The following is a 22,899-nucleotide window of genomic DNA, read 5'->3' as shown; positions in this document are numbered from 1 at the left end:
CGGATTTATGGTTCCTGCAAATTTTCTCCCGATCTATAGGTTGTCTCTTCACTTTGTGACTAAGTTCTTTGATGAACAAAGATATTTGCTTTTTATGAGGTCCCATTTATCTATTTTGTCTTTTGCTGCTTGTGCTTTGTTGTCATATCTGATAGTGCATTGTTAAAAACCAGGACCTGCAGCTTTGCCGCTATATTTTCTTCGAACACTTTCATGGATTTCTTTTTCACATTTAGGTCATTGATCCATTTTGAATTGGTTTCTGTGTATGGTGTGAGGTACGGATCCTGACTCATTCTTCTGCATGTGGAAATCCGGTTTTCCCAGTACCCTTTATTGAAGAGATTCTCTTTTGCCCGTTGAATGGACTTAGCACCATTGTTGAAAATCAGTTGACCATATATGTATAGATTTATTTCTGGACTTTCAATTCTATTCCATTGGCCTACATATCAGTTATTATACTAGTACCAGGTGGTTTTAACCACTGTGACTTTGTATTATGCTTCACAATCACAAAGTGTGAGTCTTCCTACTGTAATCTGCTTCTTCAAGATTGCTTTAGCTATTTGGGGTCACTTGACCTTCCATATAAATTTGAAGATTGGCTTTTCTATTCCTGCAATGAAGCCTGTTGAAGTTTTGATGAGGATTGCATTAAATTTATGGATTACTTTGGGTAGTGCCGATATCTTAACTATAGTAAGCCTTCCAATTCGTGAACATGGAATGTCCTTCCATTTACTTAGGTCTTCTTTAATTTCTTTGACTAGTGTTTTTTAGTTTTCTGTACAGGTGTGTTTCACCTTCTGGGTTAACTTTATTCCTAGGTACTTTATTCTTTTAGTCGCTATTGTAAATGGAAATGCTTTCTTAATTTCCTTTTCTCTTAGCTCATGGCTGATGTGCAGAAACCCAACTGATTGTTGTGTATTGACATTGTACCCTGCCGCCTTGGTGCATTCATTTATTGATTCTAATAGCTTTCTTGAGGGGTTTATAGGGTTTTCTATATACGGGATCATGCTGCCTGCAGAAAAGGATAGCTTTACTACCTCTTTCCCCATTTGGATACGTTTCATTATTTTTTCTTCTAGCCTAATTGCTCTGGCTAGGACTTACACGAGTAAAATTTTAGCTAAGATCATTCAAAAGCGGTTGCAGCAGTACATGGACAGGGAGCTGTCAGGAGTTCAAGAGAGATTGAGAAGAGGATGTGAAACAAGGGATATCATTGCCGATGTCAGATGGATCTTGGCTAAAAGCAGAGAATACCAGGAAGATGTTTAGTGGTGTTTTATTCAGTATGCAAAGGCATTCAACCCTGTGGACATGACAAACTATGGATAACATTGGGAAGAATGAGAATTCCAGAACATTTCGTTGTGCTCATGAGAAACCTGTACATAGACCAAGAGGCAGTTGTTTGAACAGAACAAGTGGAGTCTGCATGATTTAAAGTCAGGAAAGGTGTGCGTCAGGGTTGTATCCTCTCATCATACTTATTCGGTCTGTATGAGAAGCAAATAATCTGAGAAGCTGAACTGCAGGAAGAAGAACGCAGCATCAGGATTAAAGGAAGACTCATTAACAGCCAGGGATATGCAGATGATGCTACCTTGCTTGCTGAAAGTGAGGAGGACTTAAAGCACTTACTGATGAGGATCAAAGACGACAGCCTTCAGTATGGATTATGCCTCAACATAAAGAAAATGAAAATCCTCATAAGTGAACTAATAAGCAACATCGTAGTAAACGGAGAAAAGATTGGAGTTGTCAAAGATTTAATTTTACTTAGATCTACAATCAATGCCCATGGGAGCAGAGGCTAGGAAATCAAATAACGTGTTGCATGGGGCAAATTTGCTGCAAAAGACCTCTTTAAAGAACTGAAATGCAAAATGTCACTTAGAGAACTAAGGTATCCCTGACCCAAGCCATGGCATTTTCAATCACCTCATGTGCATGTGAAACTGGACAATGAATTAAAAAAAAAAAAAAAAAAACAATGAATAAGGAAGACCAAAAAAGAATTGATGCCTTTGAATTGTGGTGCTGGTGAAGAATATTGAATATACCATGGACTGCCAGAAGAACGAAAGAATCTGTCTTGGAGGAAGTACAGTCAGAGTGTACCTTAGAAGCACGGATGATGAAACTTGGTCTCATGTACTTTGGACAAGTTATCAGGAGGGACCAGTCCCTGGAGAAGGATGTCAGGCTTGGTGAAGTAGAGGGTCAGCAAAGAAGAGGAAGACCCTCAATGAGATGGGCTGCCACAGTGACTGCAAGAATGGGCTCAAGCATCAAAACTATTGTGAGGATGGCACAGCATTGGGCAGTGTTTTGTTCTATTGTATATAGGGTATATAGGGTATATAGGGTTGCCAACTCAAGGGCACCTAACAACAAGAATAAAGCCATTGTACAGACCTGAAGGGCTGCGCTTTACCCGCTCCCTCCCCATCCAGGGCACCAGGGCTGCCCCTCCACTGGAGCCCTCCTACCCCATTGCTCGTGGGCCTCAGGGGAGGGTCCACAATGGACCCCTTTCAGAGCTGACCCTGAAGGGCCTGCCGCATGTAAATGATTGTCCATCTCCCCCACCCTGAGGGCATGTTACACACTAGGGAGGGGGACCCTGACTGAAAGAATATGCCTGCCTCTCACAAGTGAGTCATCCCCAGATGTGTTTTATTGTTGCTGGTCTGTGGGCAGGATAGCTCTCACCACCTTTTCCTAGTAGACAGTGGGGTCACTCAGCTATGGTGCTGCAAGGCAGGTCCAGCAGCGGGGCAGGGGGTGGGTGCGGTGGTGGGTGAAAATGGTCCTTTGTCTGTGGCTTGAACTAGGGTCTGTAGGGCGGGAATGGGCTGGGTGCGGGGCAGCAGGGTCCACACCAGTCCCACTCAATGGCGTCGCGCTTGGTGGGGTGGGGCCAGGGGGTGGCACGGACTGCGGTTGGGGTCCACACCAGTCCCGCATGAAGGCACAGTGCTTGGAAGGAGGCTGCCAAGGGGCGGTACTGGGCAGGATCCTGGGGTTCAGAGGGTCTCTGCCAGTTCTGCTCAGGTGCATAGTACTTGGCGCAATGGGGCCGGGAAGCGTCCTGGGGCGGGGGCCATGGGTCTGAGGGCCTGTGCCAGTGCTTTTCGGGGGTGTGGCACTCGACGGGGCGGGACCGGGAAGTGGCACGGGGTAGGATCCGAAGGTCCGAAGGTTCGCCCCGGTTCTGCTGGGGGTGGGTTGTGCTTGGAGCGGCGGGGCCGTGGGACGGTGCAGGGCGGGGTCCGGGGGTCCAGAGGTTGGCTCCGGTACTGCTTGGGGGTTTGGGGAACAGTGGGGCGACGTTGGTGCAGGGCAGGGTCCGGGCGTCCGGGCAGGTCTCACTCAGCAGCGAGGCTGGCAGTAGGCAGGCAGTGCAGAGAAGCAGGCGGGAAGGGAGAGGATATGATGTTCGGAGCCAGGTGGGAGAAAGAAGAGAGAGAAACAAAAGCAAGTGAAATAAAAGAAAAAAAAATGGTGATACTGCGGGAGCCAACGGGTGACGGCCGGGCAGAGCCGAGGAGGCTGTGTGCCAGCAGCTCTCTAGCTCAGGGGAACCGCAAGGCCCGTCAAGAAAGGGCTAAGGCGGTGCACAGTGATAGGTGGGCAGGAGAAAAGAAAGGAAGGAAGAGAAAGAGAGTGAAGAAACAAACAAATAAAACAAACAAACAAAAATATTGTCCTGAGGGAAGCTGCCACTGCGGGCGCGCGGGTTGGAACCAGGGTAGCAGGGAGCTGGTGTCTCTCTCCCTGGGTGTGAGGGGCAAGGCCCATTGGGAAGGGGCAGAGGCAGTGTAGGGGGCTAGGTGGGAGGGAGAAAGGCAAAGAGAAAGAAATATAAGATTCTGGCCTGAGGGAGCTGGTCATTGGGGGTGGGGTGGACCTGGGGTGGCAGTGAGCTGGTGTGAGTGACCCTTTGGAAAGCAGCATACAGGGCAGTAGGGCGAGGGGTGGGAAAGCCTGTATCTCTGGTTACCAGGTGCTCTGTCTCCCTTTGGGAGCTTTTGAAATTGCCTTCCCATACTCTCTGTCCAGGTTGGGTGCTGGCTGTGCTCCAAGATGGCAAAGCCATGCAGTGTTAACTGTCAGGGCAACTCCACTCCATAGTTGTCCTCGTTATCTGTTCTCTGTAGGTTTCTCCTTCCATTCAGTGCTTGATGTACTTCTTTATCCCTTGATTTGATGCTCAGTGTTCCAGGGCTGACCTTTGTATCTGTTTTAGTCCTTCGGATCTTTGCTGCAGGGGGATGGCATGGTGCTTCTGTCTATACTGTCATGTTGGCCACACCTCACATATTTTTTATAGATCAGTAAAAACTGTCCCCTGAAGCCTTCTTTGAACCAATCCATAGTTTAACTTAATTAGTAAAGTCTGTCTGCCTTGAGCATTGTGCTCTTTTTTTAAAGAGATGTCTATGTGGTATCATATTGACAACAGCAACTGGAACGGTTAGATGACAAGCTTAGGGGCCTGTGAATTGATATTAACGGTGGTGGAATAATATGGAAAAGGATAGTGAGAGTGGTTACACAGCTTGAAGAATGTTATCAGTGTCACTGAACAGTATGTATAGAAATAGCTGAAATGCTGTATCTCTTGTTAAAGTTATTAGCTGAGTGTTAGACTAGGCAGAGCTTTAAGATATTTTTTTCCATCTCATGCACATGTATAGCTTTTCTTATCCCACTCAGGTGTTCATTGTCACTTGAGGATACAGGTCAGCTTTACCCAAGGGAACACCGCAAAGGTGACCTAGGATGGCATCTGGTGTCTCTTAAAGCGAGATCCTCTTGCTGGCATTAAGGGACTGGATGACATAGAAGGTAAAAACCAGGGTCACAAAAGTGCGTGAAACAAGAAGAAATGGGGCTGTGATTTTGGTCCTGACCTTATGCTCCTTTGGGTATAGAAGATAAACAAAAGCCTGATTGCGTCCTTCCCTGCTATGGATTGAACTGTGTCGCAAATCCGAACCCCTATACCTGTGGGTATAATCCCATTTGGAAACGGGTTTTCTTTGTTATAATTAGTATTAGTGCAGGGCATGTCTTAAATCAGTCTCTTCTGAGATATAAAAGAGCAGATTCGACACAGAGAAGCAGGCACAACTGGGGGAAGATACATGCTATGTGACGTGAATACAAATTGAGAAGAGACAAGGACCTTACCTTAGAGCAGACAGAGATAAAGCATTTTCCTGTCTCCCTAATGATTTCCTTATGTATCAAGGACATTAATGCTACATCAGTCATATGTGTGAACACGTTTTTCTTCCCAGCTTTTCATATGCTCTTTAATGCTGTTTTTCTTAACAGTTGTTGTTGAATTTGAATAGCTTCGTATGGCTAAGAAAACAGTACTGTTCTCTGTACAAAAGCAACTGATTAGTACACTAGGGACATAGAAGCCCCGCCCCCCAGGTGTATCAGGGTTAGAGAGTGCCCCACCCCTGAAGCCACAGAGTGGGCTTTACTGTGGGTCCAGGATTTGAGTCTCTGCAGTTTCCGAGAAAGTCGCTTACCCACTGGGACCTTCCCTTTCTGCTCTGCAGGACAGTGATGATAATGCAGGCCTCGAATGGATACCTGGATACGCAGGGATTTGACATAACATGCAACCTCACTCTTTATTTCTAAAAGAAACAGAGAAACTCGGTGGGACAATTACACACAACAATGGCCCTTTGGGTGAAAGACTGTCAGCCCCACAAGGTCAGCCTTGGCTTCCTGGGCCACGCTGGGCCTCTCACCTCAGTCACAGGCCAGAGAAAAGAGGGAGAACAATAAGGATGACAAAGATGATCAGAACCTTGGCTCCTTTGGAGTTTTCGTTGTCAGAACCATGGAACACTTCAAGAAGGTGTCTTCTGGGATCTTGAGCACAGGCTGGAGGGAGGGAAGGGAGGAGAGGGGGCATCATCAGAGCCAGGAGCCCTGAGTGTCATCCCCAGGCCACCTGGCCTCTGTTCACTGGCCCAAATTCCCAGAACTCACAGTGGACAGAGCAAAAATTTGTGAGGCACTAGTGTAGTCCCAGTTTTTGCTATGAAGGCACCTGGAGTGGAGGAGGGCCTGGTGACACGGAGACACTGACCACACAAACCCACGTCCTAATCTATGAATCAGAAACATGGTTTCTGCAACATAAGCAGTAGAATGAGCACTGTGGCACGGGGTGTAAGGAGGAGAACTCCTGGAAACCCCAGTGCCAGTCAGTAAAGGAACAGGGTCCATGGAATTCAGAAAGTGCTGTGCACCTGTTCAAACAACAATGCGGTGTAATACGTACCGAGAAGAAAAGATGTTCCTTGTGTCAATGAGTGAAGTAAGGAAGCAAAAAGCATTACCTGCGCGTTCCCATCATTCACTCTCCAGCTCCTCCCAGCTCACCCCATCCTCACCCACTCCCAGCACTCACTTCTGAGCCCACTCAAGGTTCATCCCAGACTGGGCAGTGAATGCTGGCACCATTTCCTTCTGCTTCTGGGAGAGCGTGGGTAGGGAGCTGGAGGAGATGTGGGCACTGGGGTGAAGAAGGCATTCTGGGTCTCTATGGGGCCGCTATCCCTCACACACAGTTGGTCATTCAGGATGCATAAGCTGGAGGAAGAATGGGCCCTCAGACAGCTGGACAGACAGACAATCCCATATCCTCAACCAGGATCACGCTCCCACTCAGCAACTACTTTCCTTCCATCCCCTGCTCCACCTGCCTCCTACATTCCTTGGCCTGTACCCTTTCCCCTCCCACAGAACCTGCCTTTGGAGAAGTACCTTCCAGCTGCACTAGATTCATAGGTTACTCCCAACTCAGGGAGTGTTTCACATTCGCCTTTACCCTTTACAACAGCCTGAGGAAGTAGATACTCTAATCTCCATATTCAGAGGAGGACACTCAGTTACAGAGAAGTCAGGTAAACTGGCTAAGGTCACACAGCTGGTGAATGCTGGGGTCAGGGCGAGAACCCTCTATTCCAGCCTCAGAGCCTACGCTCTTAACCACTGGGCCCGACTGCTCCTGGGGTCTACCTTTTGGAATTCTGTAATATTGGGGAAACCCTGAGGAATGCACCATCACCTTCTGACACCACTGGCCTCAGGCTGGGATGGGTGTTCGCACATGGTACCCACAGCACAGCAGTTACCTAAAGTTGCCGGAAGGAGTAGCGATGAAGATCCGGATGAAGGCAGGGACATGAGCCGGAGACATTCCTTCCACTTCAAAGACAACGGATAATAATGCCCCTCAGAGTTGCCCATGCTTTACAGGCTCACCAGCAGCTTTCCCCAGTCATGGTCTTACCTGATACTCCTGTCTTACCCTGAAGGGGGCCAGAATGGGGCAACCCTCTACTGGGAGTCAGGACGGGGTGTCAGCAATGGGGAGGGCAACCAGAGGACCAACCACCTCTCAGTGATAGGGCCCTACTCTGTGTCAGGCCCGGTAACACGCTCTTCACAAGTTCATTTGACTCATTTTTCACAGCAGCCCAAGAGATGGGTATTACTAAGCCCATTTTACAAATGAGGAGACTGAGAGGTAGGCAAGTGTCCCAAGGTGTCAGAGTGAGGGACTGGGATGAGAGCCATCAAACTCTACAGCCTGTGTCCCTAACCCCTGGGCTTAGGTATGGGCTTCGGTCAGACCAGGGTGGGTAGGGGGCAGGGTGGGAACTGGGGAGCACAGAGGGAATAGGAAGGGAAGGGATCAGGGAAGCCTGGAGAGTTCTGAGAGGGAGCCAGTCAGGGGGAGGGAGCACTAAGGGACATGGGAAGGGACTGTAGAGACACTCACCCTCCTTGAAGGCCCCGCTGACAGAAAAGCAGAGCAACTTTTCCTGAAAGAGTAAAACCGCTCAGGCTTCCAGGATCTCCCTAAGGGCCCTACCCACCTCCACCCTGTGGGCCAGTCTCAGGGAGGAAGCAGGTGCTCACCGTCTGGACACACATGTCCACCATCAAGGAGCTGATGTCATGCTGGGTTCTGGGCAACTCACTGAGGAAGTCAACAATGTCATGTTTTGTGTGTTTCAGCAAATGAACACACAGGACTGTGGGGGGAGGAGAAGAGAAGGTCAGGGGCTGCCTCACTCACCTGGCCCTAGGACTGACCACTTCACACCTACCGTCCCACCCATGTTGCTCCTCAGACACTCGCTGGGTTCCTTGAGCTTCCTCATATTCCTGCTCCCCTTGGAGTATTTGTCTAAGCTGTTTCTAGGAGAACAAGAGGAACACGAGGTGGCTGACTGAGCAGTGTCTCCTGGGGAGTCACAGGGTCCAGGGCTGTCACTGGGTCTGTGATACTCAGGGAACTAGGTCCTCAGGGTTGAAGGGAATGGCCAGCGAGAAGCAGGCCTCATTGTGGTAAGCATCCAGGAGGCCATGCTGGTCCCCGTAGTCATAGATACAGTCATACCTGTGGGGAAGTAAAGGGGATAGGCTCTCTGTGGCCTGAGTCCCTGAGTGGACTTGAAAGCCCTGCATGAGCAGGCCTGAGCCTGGGTGACCTGGCACGTCCCAGCCCTCCCTGCCTTGGTGTCCAAGGGATACTTACTGGTGCAGGAATAGTAAGATTAGATTCCCCAGGGTCTCAGATCCGAAGATGCTCCCCTGGAATCAAAATGGTTCCCAGAACCATGGATGTTATCATCTCCTCACCCACCTTCCCCCAGCACTACTCAATACCACCTCCTCACCTTGCAGACTGGTAACTTCTTGGAGGCTTCAGTGCCAAAGACAATCGGTGGGGGTACCTCGTGGTTATCCTGGGGAAGGGAAGAGGAAGTCAGCAGTGCAGACCAGGGAGGGGGCACTAAATGGTCAGGGAAAAGGATGGGCCCAGGAGAGGGCGAGTGTCAGAGGTCAGGGTGAAAGGGCCTTGGAAATTCCACGGGCAAGACTACTGTGATGTCTTCACCAGGGGCTCCCAGAAGCTGGTAAAGAACTACAGAGAAGATCCATAGACTTTATCAGGTTCCCTCACGGGTCTGTCTCCCATGAGGATTACGGGTCAGATCCAAAAATCTAACCAGGTCAAGATCTAAAGAACTCAAGGCAGGTTGTGACTGTTGTCTGTACCAGCTAGAAGAGTCAAGGATAAAGGAAGACACTTACCAGGCGTAATAACTTGGGGAACAATTCCAGGATGGAGCTGTCAAATATAAGACAACACGGAAAAGCAAGTAATGACATAGCTGGCCTGCCTCATGGAGGCAAGCAAGCCTACAGAAGAACACACCCAGGTGACCTGTCCCACCTATACTTCAGTGCTACCACCCCTCCTGGACCCTGGGCAGCTCCCCCATGGACTCACCCAGAGAGAGCTAGTGGGCGCTCTCCCCGTACCCATCTCACCCTCTCCTTTCTCCTGGGAAGCTCCCATAGGAGGGCCCTGACCCCCTTCTCCAGTGACACAGAAGAAGCATGTGGAGCCCAGGCTCCAGGGAATCCTTCCCCTCCCTGAATCACTTACCTCCCTCCAAGTCCCCAGGGAAGGCTCCGGAGGGAGGAGGAGGGAATAGGGTGGGGCCCAGGGCTCTGGTCCTTCACCAGGTGTCCAGCGCTCTGCCAGACCTAGCCCTGGACAACACCAGGACATCTCCAAGGATGGCCCCGGATGCCGGGGAGGGAGATGGTTGAGGCAGGCTCAGGAGGCAGAGAGGGGGCGAGGACAGAAATGGAGTGCAGGTAGGGAGGGGAGACATAGGGGAGTGGAGACTAAAGAGAAAGAGAAAGGCAAGGAAAGGCAAGGGGGAGAAGCTCACAGTGGGTGGTGGGGATTAGGGAGAAAGGGAAAAGAAAGGGGAAATGGCTCCCCTGCTGTCGCCCGGTCCTTCATCTGCTACCTCACCTGGTGTCCAGTGTACTGTCTGTCTTAGTTGGTTCCTTGTCTGAGGAATCAGGCCATCTTGGTCTACCCAGTGCTGCCCTGAAGGACCAGGCAGTATGCCATGATGTGGTGGAGGAGGGGGCAGTGCCCCTGAGAGAACAGTCCCCCTGTCTCCTCATCCACTATTGTCCCCTGTCTTCCACACTGAGGACCTGACTCAGGATACCCTCTGCTCACTGGAGATAAGCTGTTTCTGACCCTTGACTCAGGAAACTCAGATTTGTCCCCCAGGAGGGCCCAGTTCCTCCACTGGGCCATAGGAACAGATGTCATGAGAAGATATCCAACTGAGGCAGGTTGGGGGATCATTTTGGAGCAAGGGAGAGATGGCTCATCATAGGACAGAGAGGAAAGCCCCATCTCAGCTCACAGGCAGGAAGGCCTGTCTCAGAGGAGTCCCCGGTCAGAAGGAATCTTCACAGTCCAGGGCACCAGGATCTGGCTCCAGGCAGCCCCAGCGGGGGAGTAGGGCACAGTCTGGACACCCCTCGTCCTGGAGAGGAAGGGGGAGCCCTGCTTCCTGGAGCACATTCAGGGAAGGCCGTGCCAGAGGAGGCTGAGTGCAGCGAAGTATGTAACAGGCCCCTGCTCAGGGGAGCAGTGAGCAGGCCAGAGGAAGGCAGGGAGACCTCTCAGCACAGGTGAGAGTCAGAGAGAAGAGAGGGCAGGGCACGTGGTCCTCCCAGAGGTCTGGGGCTGCAGCCTCCTGCAGATGGGCACTGTCAGGGGCAGCTCGGGCTGCCAGGGGGCAACAGAGGGCACAACTGACCTTATGTTGGTGGACTTATCTGGGAAGGTTGTGCACAGAGGGTTCCTGTCTACAAACATCTCTTCTGGCTCTAGCCCTTTCACCTTGTCCAACTCCCCTTCAGACTTCACGTATAATTATGAGGAAACATGAATCAGGGAGAGAGCCAGAGGGCCCTGCAGCCCAGATCTACCCTCTCCCACAAATCGCCTTGCCTAACTCTTGTCATCACCCTAATGAGCCCTACCACCTTGCCTTTAAAGAGTGCTCTGGCTATCGCTTCTCACCTCATTTTTGGAGAGGTTCAGGCTCTTGAGGTTGTGGGCCTTCTGCATGGTGTCGGGCAGGCCAACCAGCTTGTAGGGTGTGTTGTTGCTCGAGTTGAAGGACAAAAGCTGTGATGAGGGAAGAGCTAGGCTGAAGGTCCAAGAGGTGATATCTGGGACAAATGTGCCCTCCACCCCATCGGTCCCACCCTCCCCCTGAGCACTGGGTCTAAGACCTCACCTTGGGCCTGTTCTCTTCCTGGATCTGCAGGGAGGCAGCCATGCAGTTTCTAAGATTTGGCCCCATTTCAATATTATAGGTCATCACGTCTTCAGGAAGCCAAGAGGAGGGAATCAGAAGGATGAGAGGAGCCCGGCTGGACCAGCCCCAGCAGCAACACGTCCCTAAGTTGCTCCCTAACCCTCTCTCTGTCCACAACTGCCCTAGAATTACTGCTGTCAGTCATACTTGGGTCTGAGTGGACTCTGCGGAGGTCAAGAGCTTGCTGGGGGACTTCATATCCTTTGCTCTTGGTCACCTGCACAGACAGAATCAGGGGTCAGTGACTCTGAGGCTGAGGTGGAGGCCAGGTAATCAGTGAGGGAGCACGCAGTGGATCTCGGTGTGGGTGCACGTCATGTCTTGAGTCTGCATTACGTTTGGCAGTTTCACCGTTTCTGACGTCAGCTCCTTCTGCACAGAGTGGGGTATGGCAGAGGGGCTGACAAAGATGGATATCTGCAGAGAAGACAAGAGAGGCTGGGTAACTACCAGGAACACTGAAACCCAAGATCAAGCAAGACCCACCACCCAGCGTACCCTCCTGCTCCTAGCTAGCTCTGGCCATGCTCTGACATGCACACTTTCCTTTTCTTCATCCCAAATCTTGCCACTGACTTTCTTCAACTCGAAAGTAATGCTGGCATTCTCAACAAAGAACCGGGCCTGCATTTTCTCATAGTGAAACTTCAAGGAGAGAGAGGGGCAAGAGAAATACAGTAGGAGGCCAGACTTCCTGCTCAGCCTGGCCCCTCCACCTGCCCTATGCCCACCCAGCCGCCTCCTTGTCCTCTCTTATCTCAATCGGGTTGAAGGGGACACCGCATTGGCTCTGGATCAAATCCAGCAGCTATTTCTCATCATATTTTTGCCAAATGGAATCTAGGATCAAAAGAAAGGATGGGAGCAGAGACTGACATGATGGAAATAAAGCTTAAATAGAGGCCCAACCATGTGTTCCTTTCCGATATTTTACCACCTTTAAAATAATTTCTAAACATAGGCCAATGACCATTATGGCTAACTTTTGTACCAGATACGGGTTTGCTAAACAGCTTTTTCTTTTTTTCATTCAAATATATTGCTCCAAATATTCAACTTAGGATCCTTAGCATGATCTTCCTTTTGTAAGGCTCCAGGAGATTCTACCTAATGCAGATCCTGCCTGCCCCTTCGACAAGGACTGCAGAGACTTGACCCCATCCCTGTCCCCTACTCCAACCCGTATGTTTGAGTCAAACTGAGCCATGTGGTGGGAGTTTCTGCATCTCCTCATGAGCAGTTCCCACCTTTGCCTTTAGACAAACTTCCCATTCTCCCTGCCTTCAGCTTGTTCCCTTTTTGTTACTTCTCCCAACCTACCTACTCTCCGTGCCCCACCAAAGTACCTAGTGTCTCCAGGAGCTCAGCACAGCTCCACCCAACCTGTGTCTCCTGCACATTGTGTGCATTTTGCCAGGACACTCACTGTGACTTTGAACCAACTCCTGGAGGTTCCATCCTCCCTGTTCCCCTGCATTTCTTCCTGTGGAGGTTTTCTGTCTCTCTCCATGTTCCCATCGGTTTGGTCTCCTGTGTGACAACTGCCTCTCCAATAGTATGTTGGGATGGCATAGGGTGTGCTGTGGGGATGTGGAGAGAAAGAAGGTGTCCACGAATGCCAGGAAAGTCTTCTAACACCTCGCCCTACTGATGTCAAGGCTGTAATAATGTTTGCTCAGTCATTAGCCTGGTCCTAGCATTGCCCACTCTACCAGGTTGGAGAGGAAGAATGACAGAGTTACATACACCGTTACGTATTCCACTAGCTGGTACATGCCACCTTGTAGAGTGGTCACTTACTATTCTACTCCAGGGCCCACGTGGGCATCACTCATTGCCACGTCTCTGCCTTGCTCCTGGCGTGATGATGGATGAATGCTGGGCCTGCCTTGTTGAGCCAACTGTCATATCTCCTTTGTGAAATACCCCAGTGTCTTGCTCTTCTTTGGAAATAATTAACTTGATGATTATCCCCTGAAATTGAGAACAACATATCAATGGTCAGAATGCCAGAGAAAGTCCTGTGAAAAAATTATGGCTAGTGAAGTAATTTCGCTGACTTTTATAATGTAGCACAGTGCTACAAAGTTTGAAAGACTTCACCGTGGCTCTACTTCCTGGGATATGAGAGGTCGGGGGCATTCACAGCCCAGGAGAGAGCCAGCACAGCAGAAGGCCTTGGGCAGAAGGTCCATTCTGTGATGTTAGTCCCTGCTCTGCTATTTTCAGTCTGAGTTACCCGGGGCAAGTTGCTTAACGTCTCTAATCTTAACCTCCCTCTTCTGCTCTAGGGGAATAATAAAGTCTACCCTGAATGTTTGGTGTTATAGTTCAAGGATCAAAGGCAAATTCCCCACTTTGACTTAGAGAAATGAAAGCTAGGTCTAAAGAAAATACCCAAGATGAAGCCTGGAGAGATAAAATGATGGAGAATACCAAAGGAGGGGGCAGGGAGTTAAAGGGGATATAGTGATTAAATCTAACTCGACTTTAATTGGAGCCTTGGAAAGAAAGAACAGGCATCGTGAAGAAGTAGCAATTGAAGAGATCATAACTGAGAAATTTCCAAAAGTAACAAAACATATCATGTTGCTAAAACCAGATTAAAAAGACAGAAAGTATCCTTTAAGAGAAAAACATTTCTAGAAAAAAGAAGGAACTTTCATACTGATAAAAGGTTCCATTCAGAAGAAAATCATAGTAAAACAAGTCTAAATCTGTGTGCACCTCTTAACATAGAAGCCAAAATGTACACAGCAAAAACTGACAGAATTAAGTGGAGAAACAGGCATGTCCACAGTGACAGCGGGACATTTTAATTAAGTGACACACAACATAGATAAACCCCAAATCGTTTAGATATAGAAGATTTAAACAATGTGTGTAAAAAGATTTACTTATTGGCATAGAATGATGCATATAACAACTATACATGGAACATTCCAGAGTAAATCATATTCTGGGCCATAAAACAAGCCTCTGGAAACTTCTATGGAGGTGATGCAATCTACCCTGTCTGGTGGGTGTGAGGATTCAAGGGTAAGAGTGGGTTTCCAGCCCCTCCCCCAACTCCAGTCTGAATCCCAAGAATGTTAATTTTCAACACCCCCAGCCCAGGTGACCTTCTCCACTCCCCAAACTCTGAACCACTTGACTTAGGCCTTTCCTCTCAACCAGAGGGAAGATTTCAACTCAGCTTTGACCAAGCCACAGGAAGAGAGGTTTTCCATGCGGAAACATGACAGGGGTCTCAGGGCCCAACCAACCCCCATCCTCAGGAGAGTGGAAAAGTCACCTGGGTCCTTACAACCTCCCATTTAAAGAGGTCTCCTGGTATTTGTGGGCTGGGGAGAGGGCCCAGACTCCCTCCTGCCTCCTGTGCTGACCAACTCACCATTGGTGTGGCCTGCAGCCAGTGTCCTGTCACCACTGTCCTCACAGGAATTTCCTGAGGAGAATCTGTTGGGTCTGGAGCTTGGGGTTTGGGGTGGACTGAGGAAGGCTGCTGAGGAAGGCGAGAGCACTCCCTAAACCACCTTGTCAGGGCCACAGGAGCAAGATGGAGTCCTCACAGGTAGTCTCTTCCCCAAGGGCATAGAGAGGAGAGCCTTGTGGGCCAAAGGAGACTTAACTTCCTGTTCTTACTGCCCCCTGAGTTTGCTACCAGCCTCACACCCAGGGAGCCATTCCCAACTGAGCTATCCTCCTACCCTCCACTGGGGTGCTTAACTAGGGTCGGGAGGACTGAGAGCCAGATATCATAGCTGCAAACTCAGGGAACTGAAGGTAGGCTGTGCACCAAGATCTATGTGTGTTGTGTTACATTGTGTCCCTTCGTTCTGCAAACTCAAGGATCTCTGAGGGCCTGCTGTGTGCCACGCTCTGTACTTGCTTTGGTGCATCTATCTTGTTCGTGTATTCTTCACAAGGGCGCTCTGAATGCAGAATCACCAGCACTCTGCGGTTGCTGAGGCTTAGTGAAGTGCAGGGGCTTCTTTGCAGTTGTTCAGATGCTACATGGGAAAACAGAGGGTGGAACTGAGCTCCACGGAATGGGGTTGACCCCCTCCTACACAGCTAATAAAGTCGTGTTGCACTAGATAGGGTTTCTTCACATTAAGGCAAAGTAAGAGAAAGACCTGAAAACAGCAGGAGATAACTGCAGCCATCCCAGAGACAGCGTATGAAAAAACAGACCTGGAATCTATAAACGAAATAACGGGCTTTGGTTTATCTTTGGAATGAGATGGGGGAGGGGATTGGATGGGCAGAAGGAATGCCTTTTTCTTAAAAAAAAAAAAAATGTACTCAGTGTAGATAGAGTCACCGTAGTGGTTGGAGTCAGAGTTGTAGCTCTGAAAGTCTGAGGCCATGAGGCTTTGTGACAAGGAGGCAGTGCCTGGGCGCCTGCACATCAGCCAGAACCTTCTGGAACTTTCCACTCCCTGGAAGCAATCTTTATCCCCTGAGAGATGTCCAGCCCCTGAGTGAGGAGGAAATAAATTTGCATGCCAGAGTGTGCACACATTTAGGTTGAGGAAACTATAAGACAGAATTACACACACATACACAGATAAACGGTCAAGTCAAAAGTTGGGTTTAAAAAAAAAATAAAACCCTATACTGTGAACATTTTTCTAAACCAATACATACGTGTGAACCTTTTTATAAATTTAATTAGATATTTTTCAAGTGTTTCTCTCAACAAATTTGCTTAATTAGAAAATACTAAACACTAAAAGGAAACCCTGGGGGTGTAGTGGTTAAGAGCTATGTCTGCTAACTAAAAGGTCGGCAGTTCAAATCCACCAGGCACTCCTTGGAAACTCTATGGGGCAGTTCTACTGCGTCCTAAAGGATCGCTATGAGTCTGAATCGACTCGAAGTTAATGGTTTTTTTTTTTTTTTTCGAAACACTAAAATGTTTACTTGGAGAATAATTCTGCATCTCCAATCTACGAGATCTCTTCACTGTGACCCACAGATACTAACTGTTAATAGATTCGTGTGCACTTTGCATATATGTTTCTGTTTGTTGTTGTTGTGGAGCATCTGGAGTCTGAATGGACCAGGGAAAGGGAGCTGGTATTTCCACAGGATGCAGTTGGTGTGTAGAGTGGGACTTACTGTCCACCACACACTTGGCATCAGAGGTGGGTGATCTCAGGCTCCCTTTGCTGGTTTTGCATGGCCGCTGACATGAGCAGGAGCCCTGAGAGGATGCTGACAGAACACCAGGCCTCCAGGCCTAAGGGGAGGGATTTCATCTCCACGATCAGATCATCTTCATCACCAAGAGGGCTGAGTGTTTGAGTGTCCTGGGGGCATGGAATAGGCAGCAGGGGAATTTAAACTAGGTGTGTGGTCCTGGAAAAACATTTGACTATGTTACAAATTTAATTAGAAAAATCAAAGGGAAGCCATAAAAGACCTTGTCTATCACGACCCAAAATGTCACATATGAAGAAATGTAAATAATGGGAAAAAAAATTGGAACACAGTGTTTGGGCAAATTCTTGGTATATAGTCAAATCTCATTACCTAAAAGAATATTGTTCAAAGTCTATACTGAAATAATTCAGAAAAGAATGACTTAGTGCAGTCAATAAAAATATTAATGTACAAAAGCAATGAGATATCTAAATACAAAGCACTCAGCTGAGAGGGGCAACCAATACCACAGGCTGGGGTCAGAGCAAGGAAAGCAGAAGGGATTCAAGTATTTACTACAAGTGTGTTGTTACTTTTCACACAGTTTTCTGGACATGCCCAACTGGCCAGTAGTAGATTTCTATACAGTTCTATACAGAATTAGCTCGGTCCTCTCCTCTTCACCTGGCTAATGCCTCCTATCTTAATCTCAAGACTCGGCTTAAACATCACTTTCCGTGGGAAGTCTCCTCAGACAACCCTAATGGTTTGATTACCTTTAAGTGTCTACTAACTCTACATCTTCACCACCTTCAGATACACTTTTGCATTCCAAAGAAGTCCAGTGACTGTGTGCTCAAAACTTCTCGTGGGCTGTGGCTTCACACAATGGACTGAAGACTCCAAACAAACCAAAAGCAAGCCCATTACCTTCATGTCAATTCCGACTCGTAGCAAACCCATAGGACAGAGTAGAAACTCCAGCAGGGGTTCCAAGGCTGTAAATCTTTACAGAAGCAGAGTGCCATGCCTTTCTCCCATGGAGCAGCGGGTAGTTTCCAACTGCCAACCTTTGGGTTAGCAGCCAAGCGCTTAATGATTGCACCACCAGGACTCCAGAGCTTTCAAATATTTCGTCTGAAGATTTGCTCCAGGATTCACTTCTTCTGCTGACCAAGTTTTCACAATTGTCCATTTCTTACCCTCTGCTGTGTCTTTCCCATATTTTAGTCTGACTTCTCTCTCTTCCTACAGACCCCTGCTTATCCCTAAGCCTGAGCAAGAAGTAAAAAAAAAAACCAAAAAACTGGAGAGGCAGGGCCAAGACGGAGGAAGAGCCAGATGCTTCTGGCAAGCCCTCTTACAATAAAGACCCAACAAAACAAGTGAATCGAGTAGATCTTTTACAAGGTAGAAGCCCTGAACATCAAAGGCACAGTTAGAAAACAGACCGAGTGGCGGGGGGAGTAAGAGACGGTTCAGAAGCACAGAGGAGTTACTGGACCTGAATCGCTGGTAGCCCTAAGGCACCATTCCTGGGAGTGTCTGCAGCAGGCTGGTACTAGCATTTGGCTGCAGTTTCCTCAGGGAAAAGCAGTCAGCCACACAGCCTACTCACACCTCCGGAACCAGAGAAGAACGGTGCACTCGGCAAAAGCTAAGTACTTGCATTTATTTTACTGGGGCTCTGCCCCCAAGCCAGCTTCAGTGGCTGTTTATTTCCCTGGGCCTGAGATAGGTCCTGTTGAATGCCTAGCGCCATTCTCCTGACCTTGGAGAAGGAATAAATGTGTAATTGGTGGAAAAGATAATTCTCCAGCTCCACTAACTGGGGGAGCTCAGGACAGAAGCAGCTCCTGTCCAGGCATAAACTGTCCGTGGACTTTGAGTCCCTTTCCCCCCGGCGTGGACCTGTGTGGGCCTATTTCAGGAGAATAGGCCCTTGTTGGCAGACTACAACTGTTTCAGCTGTGCGGTGGAGAGGTGGGTGTTTGATGTTTGACACTGCTTTGCCTATTTAACAGGGTCCTCACCTACCCACACCAGGGGCCTCAGGACTGGTGGCTCCACTCAGGTCACCCAGCCACTTGCGACGGGGGTCCAAGGATAACTGGTACCTCCCAGTCCTTACAACCAAATGTATTGGGTGCTTGTGGTCCATCTGTAGAGCCTACCCACCTGCACACTCTGGGGAAGAGGGACACGCTTTCCTCAGAGACGTTTGGGGAATGATTCTCAGCCCCCTGCCTTGTTCAGAGCACGACCCCCTGCTGTAACTGGATATTGGTACCTACACCAATCACCCATGCCCCTCTAAGACTGTAGGACAGAGCCTGTACCACACACTTGGTGATCAGCTACCTGGACACCTGAGCTGAATTCATACAAGAAAAGTGACTAGACACCTAGACTGATATACCAGATAACAGCTCTAGCCATCTGCGGACAGGACGTCAGAGCTCCAAAGGCAAAAATAATCAAGCTAGCTCACTCAAGCAACCCATCTGGGCATATCAAAACAAAACAAAGCAAGAAGCTATGATACAGTAAGCAAACATAAAATAAACTAATACAATAACTTATAGATGGCTCGGAGACAACAGTCAATATCAAGTCACATAAAGAAACACACCATGATGGCCTCAACAAGCTCTCAAAGCAAAGAATCAAGGGATCTTCTAGATGAAAGTGCCTTCCTGGAATTACCAGAGGCAGAATATAAAAGATTAATATACAGAGCTCTTCAAGACATCAGGAAGGAAATGAGGCAATACACAGAACAAGCCGAGGAACACACAGATAAAGCAGTTGAGGAAATTAAAAAGGTTATTCAGAAACATAATGAAAAATTTAACAAGCCGGAAAAATCCATAGACAGACAGCAATCAGAAATTCAGAAGATTAACAATAAAATTACAGAATTGGACAAGTCAATAGCAAGTCAGAGGAGCAGAATCGAGCAAGTGGAAGGCAGAATTTGTGAACATGAAGGTAAAGCACTTGGCCCTAATATACGTGAAGAAAAATCAGATAAAAGAATTAAAAAAAAATGAAGAAACCTTAAGAATCATGGGGGACTCTAACAAGAGAAAGAACCTACGAGTGATTGGAGTACCAGAACAGGGAGGGATAACACAAAATACCAAGAGAATTGTTAAAGGTTTGCTGGCAGAAAACTTCCTTGATATCGTGAAGGATGAGAAGATATCTGTCCAAGATGCTCATCGAACTCCACGTAAGCTAGATTTTAAAAGAAAGTCAGCAAGACATATTATAATCAAACTTGCCAAAACCAAAGACGTAGAGAGAATTTTAAGAGCAGCTAGGGATAAACGAAAAGTCACCTACAAAGGAGAGAGAATAAGAATAAGCTCGGACGACTTGGCAGAAACCCTGCAGGCAAGAAGGCAATGACATGACTTATATAAAGCATAGATGGAAAAAGAAATTGCCAGCCGAGAATCATATATCCAGCTAAACTGTCTCTCAAATATGAAGGCAAAATTAGGACATTTCCAGATAAACAGAAGTTGAGGGAATTCGTAAAAACCAAACGAAAACGACAAGAAATGCTAAATTGAGTTCTTTGGTTAGAAAAACGATAATATCAGGTATCAACCCAAGACTACAACACTGCGCGGAACAATTGGATGTCAACCAAGACAGGGACTTCAGAAAAATAAATCAAGATAAAAAAACGCTCAAAACAGGGAAACGGCGATGTAATTATGTAAAAAAGACAACATTAAAACAATAAAGAGGGACTAAAAAATGTAGTCATAGATCTTTCCTATGGAGAGGAAGACAAAGCGATACAAAGAAATAAAAGTTAGGTTTACATTTAGAAAAATCGGGGCAAATATTAAGGTGACCACAAAGGAGACAAACTATCCTACACATCAAAATAAAATACAAGAAAAAAATAGAGACTCAGCAGAAACAAAATCAACGAAAATGAATATGAGAGAATATATAAAGATAAACTACTCAGCACAAAAATTAAGTGGGAAAAAGAAACTGTCAACAGCAAAAAAATAAATAAATAAAAATGATAGCACTAAATTCATAAAAAAAAATTCATACCTATCCATAATTACCCTGAATGTAGATGGACTAAATGCACCAATAAGAGACAGAGAGTGGCAGAATGGATTAAAAAACACAATCCGTCTATATGCTGCCTACAAGAGACACACCTTAGACCTAGAGACACAAAAAACTAAAACTCAGAAGATGGAAAAAATATATCAAACAAACAACAATCAAAAAAGAGCAGGAGTGGGAATATTAATTTCTGACAAAACAGACTTTAAGGTTAAATCCACCAGAAAGGATAAGGAAGGACGCTATATAATGATCAAAGGGACAATATGCCAGGAAGATATAACCATATTCAATATTTATTCAAGCCTTTTTTTTCTTACATTGACCTGGTGTTACGCGGTGTGGTCGCCCAAGTTTATTTCACCAGCACCATCCTGCTGAAAATTTCCTTCCTGTATCAGTTTTTCTATTACAAACAATTGTATACTTAACACCCTTGCTCATATATAAGCAAATATCTTTGTAAGCATGTCTTTATAAGTTCTTAAATGTGTTCTTTCCAAACCATAGTCTATAAAATTTTAAGTTAATACATTACATTCAAAACTGCTATAACTCATTCCTATTCCTCACGAGGCCGTATGAAAGTGCCTTTTCTCCACTCACAGGAGAGAATGTGAAGTGTTGCTAATCTGACAGGCAACAAATCCTCTCTCATCATCGTTTTCCTGACAACATGTCTTTAATGCCTGACTGCAATGCCATCCTACGGATGTGGCCTCATCAATTTTTGAATTCCATGTTGTTTGGGATTCGCAGTGTTTCAGATACTCCCTGTTGTACGCAGTGTGTGGATGGCATCCTTTCTGTTTCTGTAGACTGCTAAGGGGTGCAGTTCTGGGCGTGATTCAAGGTCTGGGACTCTCGTGATTCCCCATCTCAGTGCGTGTGTTGAACAAGATGAACACAGTTGGGAGTTAGATGATCCGTCATGATGTTCAGGTCATGCTATCGACCCTCCTAAGGGAGGAAAAACGTCACTGAGGCCCACAGCTCAACTTCCCTTGTCTGGGTCTGAGATGCACTGAAGTGGCTGCAAATACTCCTTCCGTTCATGAGAAAATGTCCACATTCCCCCACGTATTTTCTCTGTTACCATCATACCCAGCCACAGTTCCTGATTATTCGGATATTCTTTAAAAGGTATGTATTTAGGATTTGTCACTATCCCATTTTGAATAAAAAGCTAGAACATAAAAGGAAGATGATATTCACCAGGGCGTAACCTTTTGCCTTCTGAACTATGTATAATAGACCTGAACTATAGATAATAGATCTGAACTATAGATAAAGTTTACATTTATTCAAATTTATAGGTGTAAGCCACTGAACATGATTGCACTTTTAACTCATAAAATTTATGAAGCTGATTATATTCTTACATTGATTTTCCTGGAAAATAGGTTCAGACAAATTTGTTTTATGTGTATACGGAATATCGTTTTTATCCTCCCTAGTACCCTAACTGCTTATCGGGATATCAGTGTATCTTCCATACATGCTGTCTTGTTATGGATTATAAGTACAAATCATTTACCCGTTGAGATTGAGTCAATTCCGACTGATAGCGACCCTATAGGATGAATAGAAGTGCCCCATAGGGTTTTCAAAGAGCGGTTGGTGGATTCAAACTGCTGACCTTTTGGTTAGCAGCCAAGATCTTAACTGCTGCGCCACCAGGGCTCCAGAGATAATTTATGTGTGGTTTAAACTGCCCTACAGCCATACAAGGTGAAGTCCCTTTCCTGACCACCATTCCCCCACCCCCCTCGCCAAAGATCACCACTGCTTGGCCTTTGTAGTCAGCATACATACATCTTGCCATGTATACACAAATATTTGTACTTGCATAGTATATCGGCACATTCATAGAGCAGTTTACTCATTTGTTTTGCAGCACCTAATTCGAATCACAGAATAACAGTCCTTATATTTTTTCCCTTGACAAGAGGTACACTGTTTAAATTATTTTCATTAAGGTACAAAGTACAGGGTCGCCGGAAAAGAGGAAGACCCTCAACGAGATGCGTTGACCCAGTGACTGCAACATTGGACTCAAGCATAACAACGATTGTAAGGATGGCATGGAACTGGGCAATGTTTGTGAGACAGGGACAGAAGCCTGGAGAGCCTCAAGGCCAGAATAACAGGCCCGTTGATCTGAGACTCTATCCTGTGGGGGCCGGTATAAGACAACCCACACTTGCAGCCCATGATGTACAAAGTCTTACACATCTCTCTCTCAAGTTGTTTTTCAGGACCCCACTATGAGGGTAGCATCACATATCTTTTTCAAGTTGTTTTTCAGGACCTCACTATAGGGGTGGCTTCTTATATACCTCTCTCAAGCTGTTTTTCAGGACCCCACTAT

The 22,899-nt window shown here is 47.1% G+C and overlaps 1 protein-coding gene across 1 annotated transcript; it reads right to left on the bottom strand.

The window, feature by feature from the left end:
• Nucleotides 1–2,848: 2,848 nt before the first annotated feature.
• LOC126068699 (nuclear RNA export factor 1-like) lies at nucleotides 2,849–13,048 on the bottom strand. The gene is made up of 15 exons (XM_049871439.1): nucleotides 13,028–13,048; nucleotides 11,808–11,918; nucleotides 11,610–11,690; nucleotides 11,421–11,490; nucleotides 11,193–11,281; nucleotides 10,960–11,080; nucleotides 10,707–10,803; nucleotides 9,163–9,199; nucleotides 8,745–8,813; nucleotides 8,603–8,658; nucleotides 8,364–8,464; nucleotides 8,198–8,269; nucleotides 7,981–8,096; nucleotides 7,841–7,883; nucleotides 2,849–3,402 (listed from the first exon to the last, which is right to left on the bottom strand). Exons 1-15 carry the CDS (start codon nucleotides 13,046–13,048, stop codon nucleotides 2,849–2,851), a joined length of 1,638 nt encoding a protein of 545 aa, XP_049727396.1.
• Nucleotides 13,049–22,899: the final 9,851 nt, after the last annotated feature.

Source organism: Elephas maximus, chromosome X, assembly GCF_024166365.1.
Source record: "Elephas maximus indicus isolate mEleMax1 chromosome X, mEleMax1 primary haplotype, whole genome shotgun sequence".
NCBI classification, from domain to species: domain Eukaryota; kingdom Metazoa; phylum Chordata; class Mammalia; order Proboscidea; family Elephantidae; genus Elephas; species Elephas maximus.
Note: the sequence above shows the minus strand (reverse complement) of the source record. Positions and strands in the feature narration are given on the sequence as shown.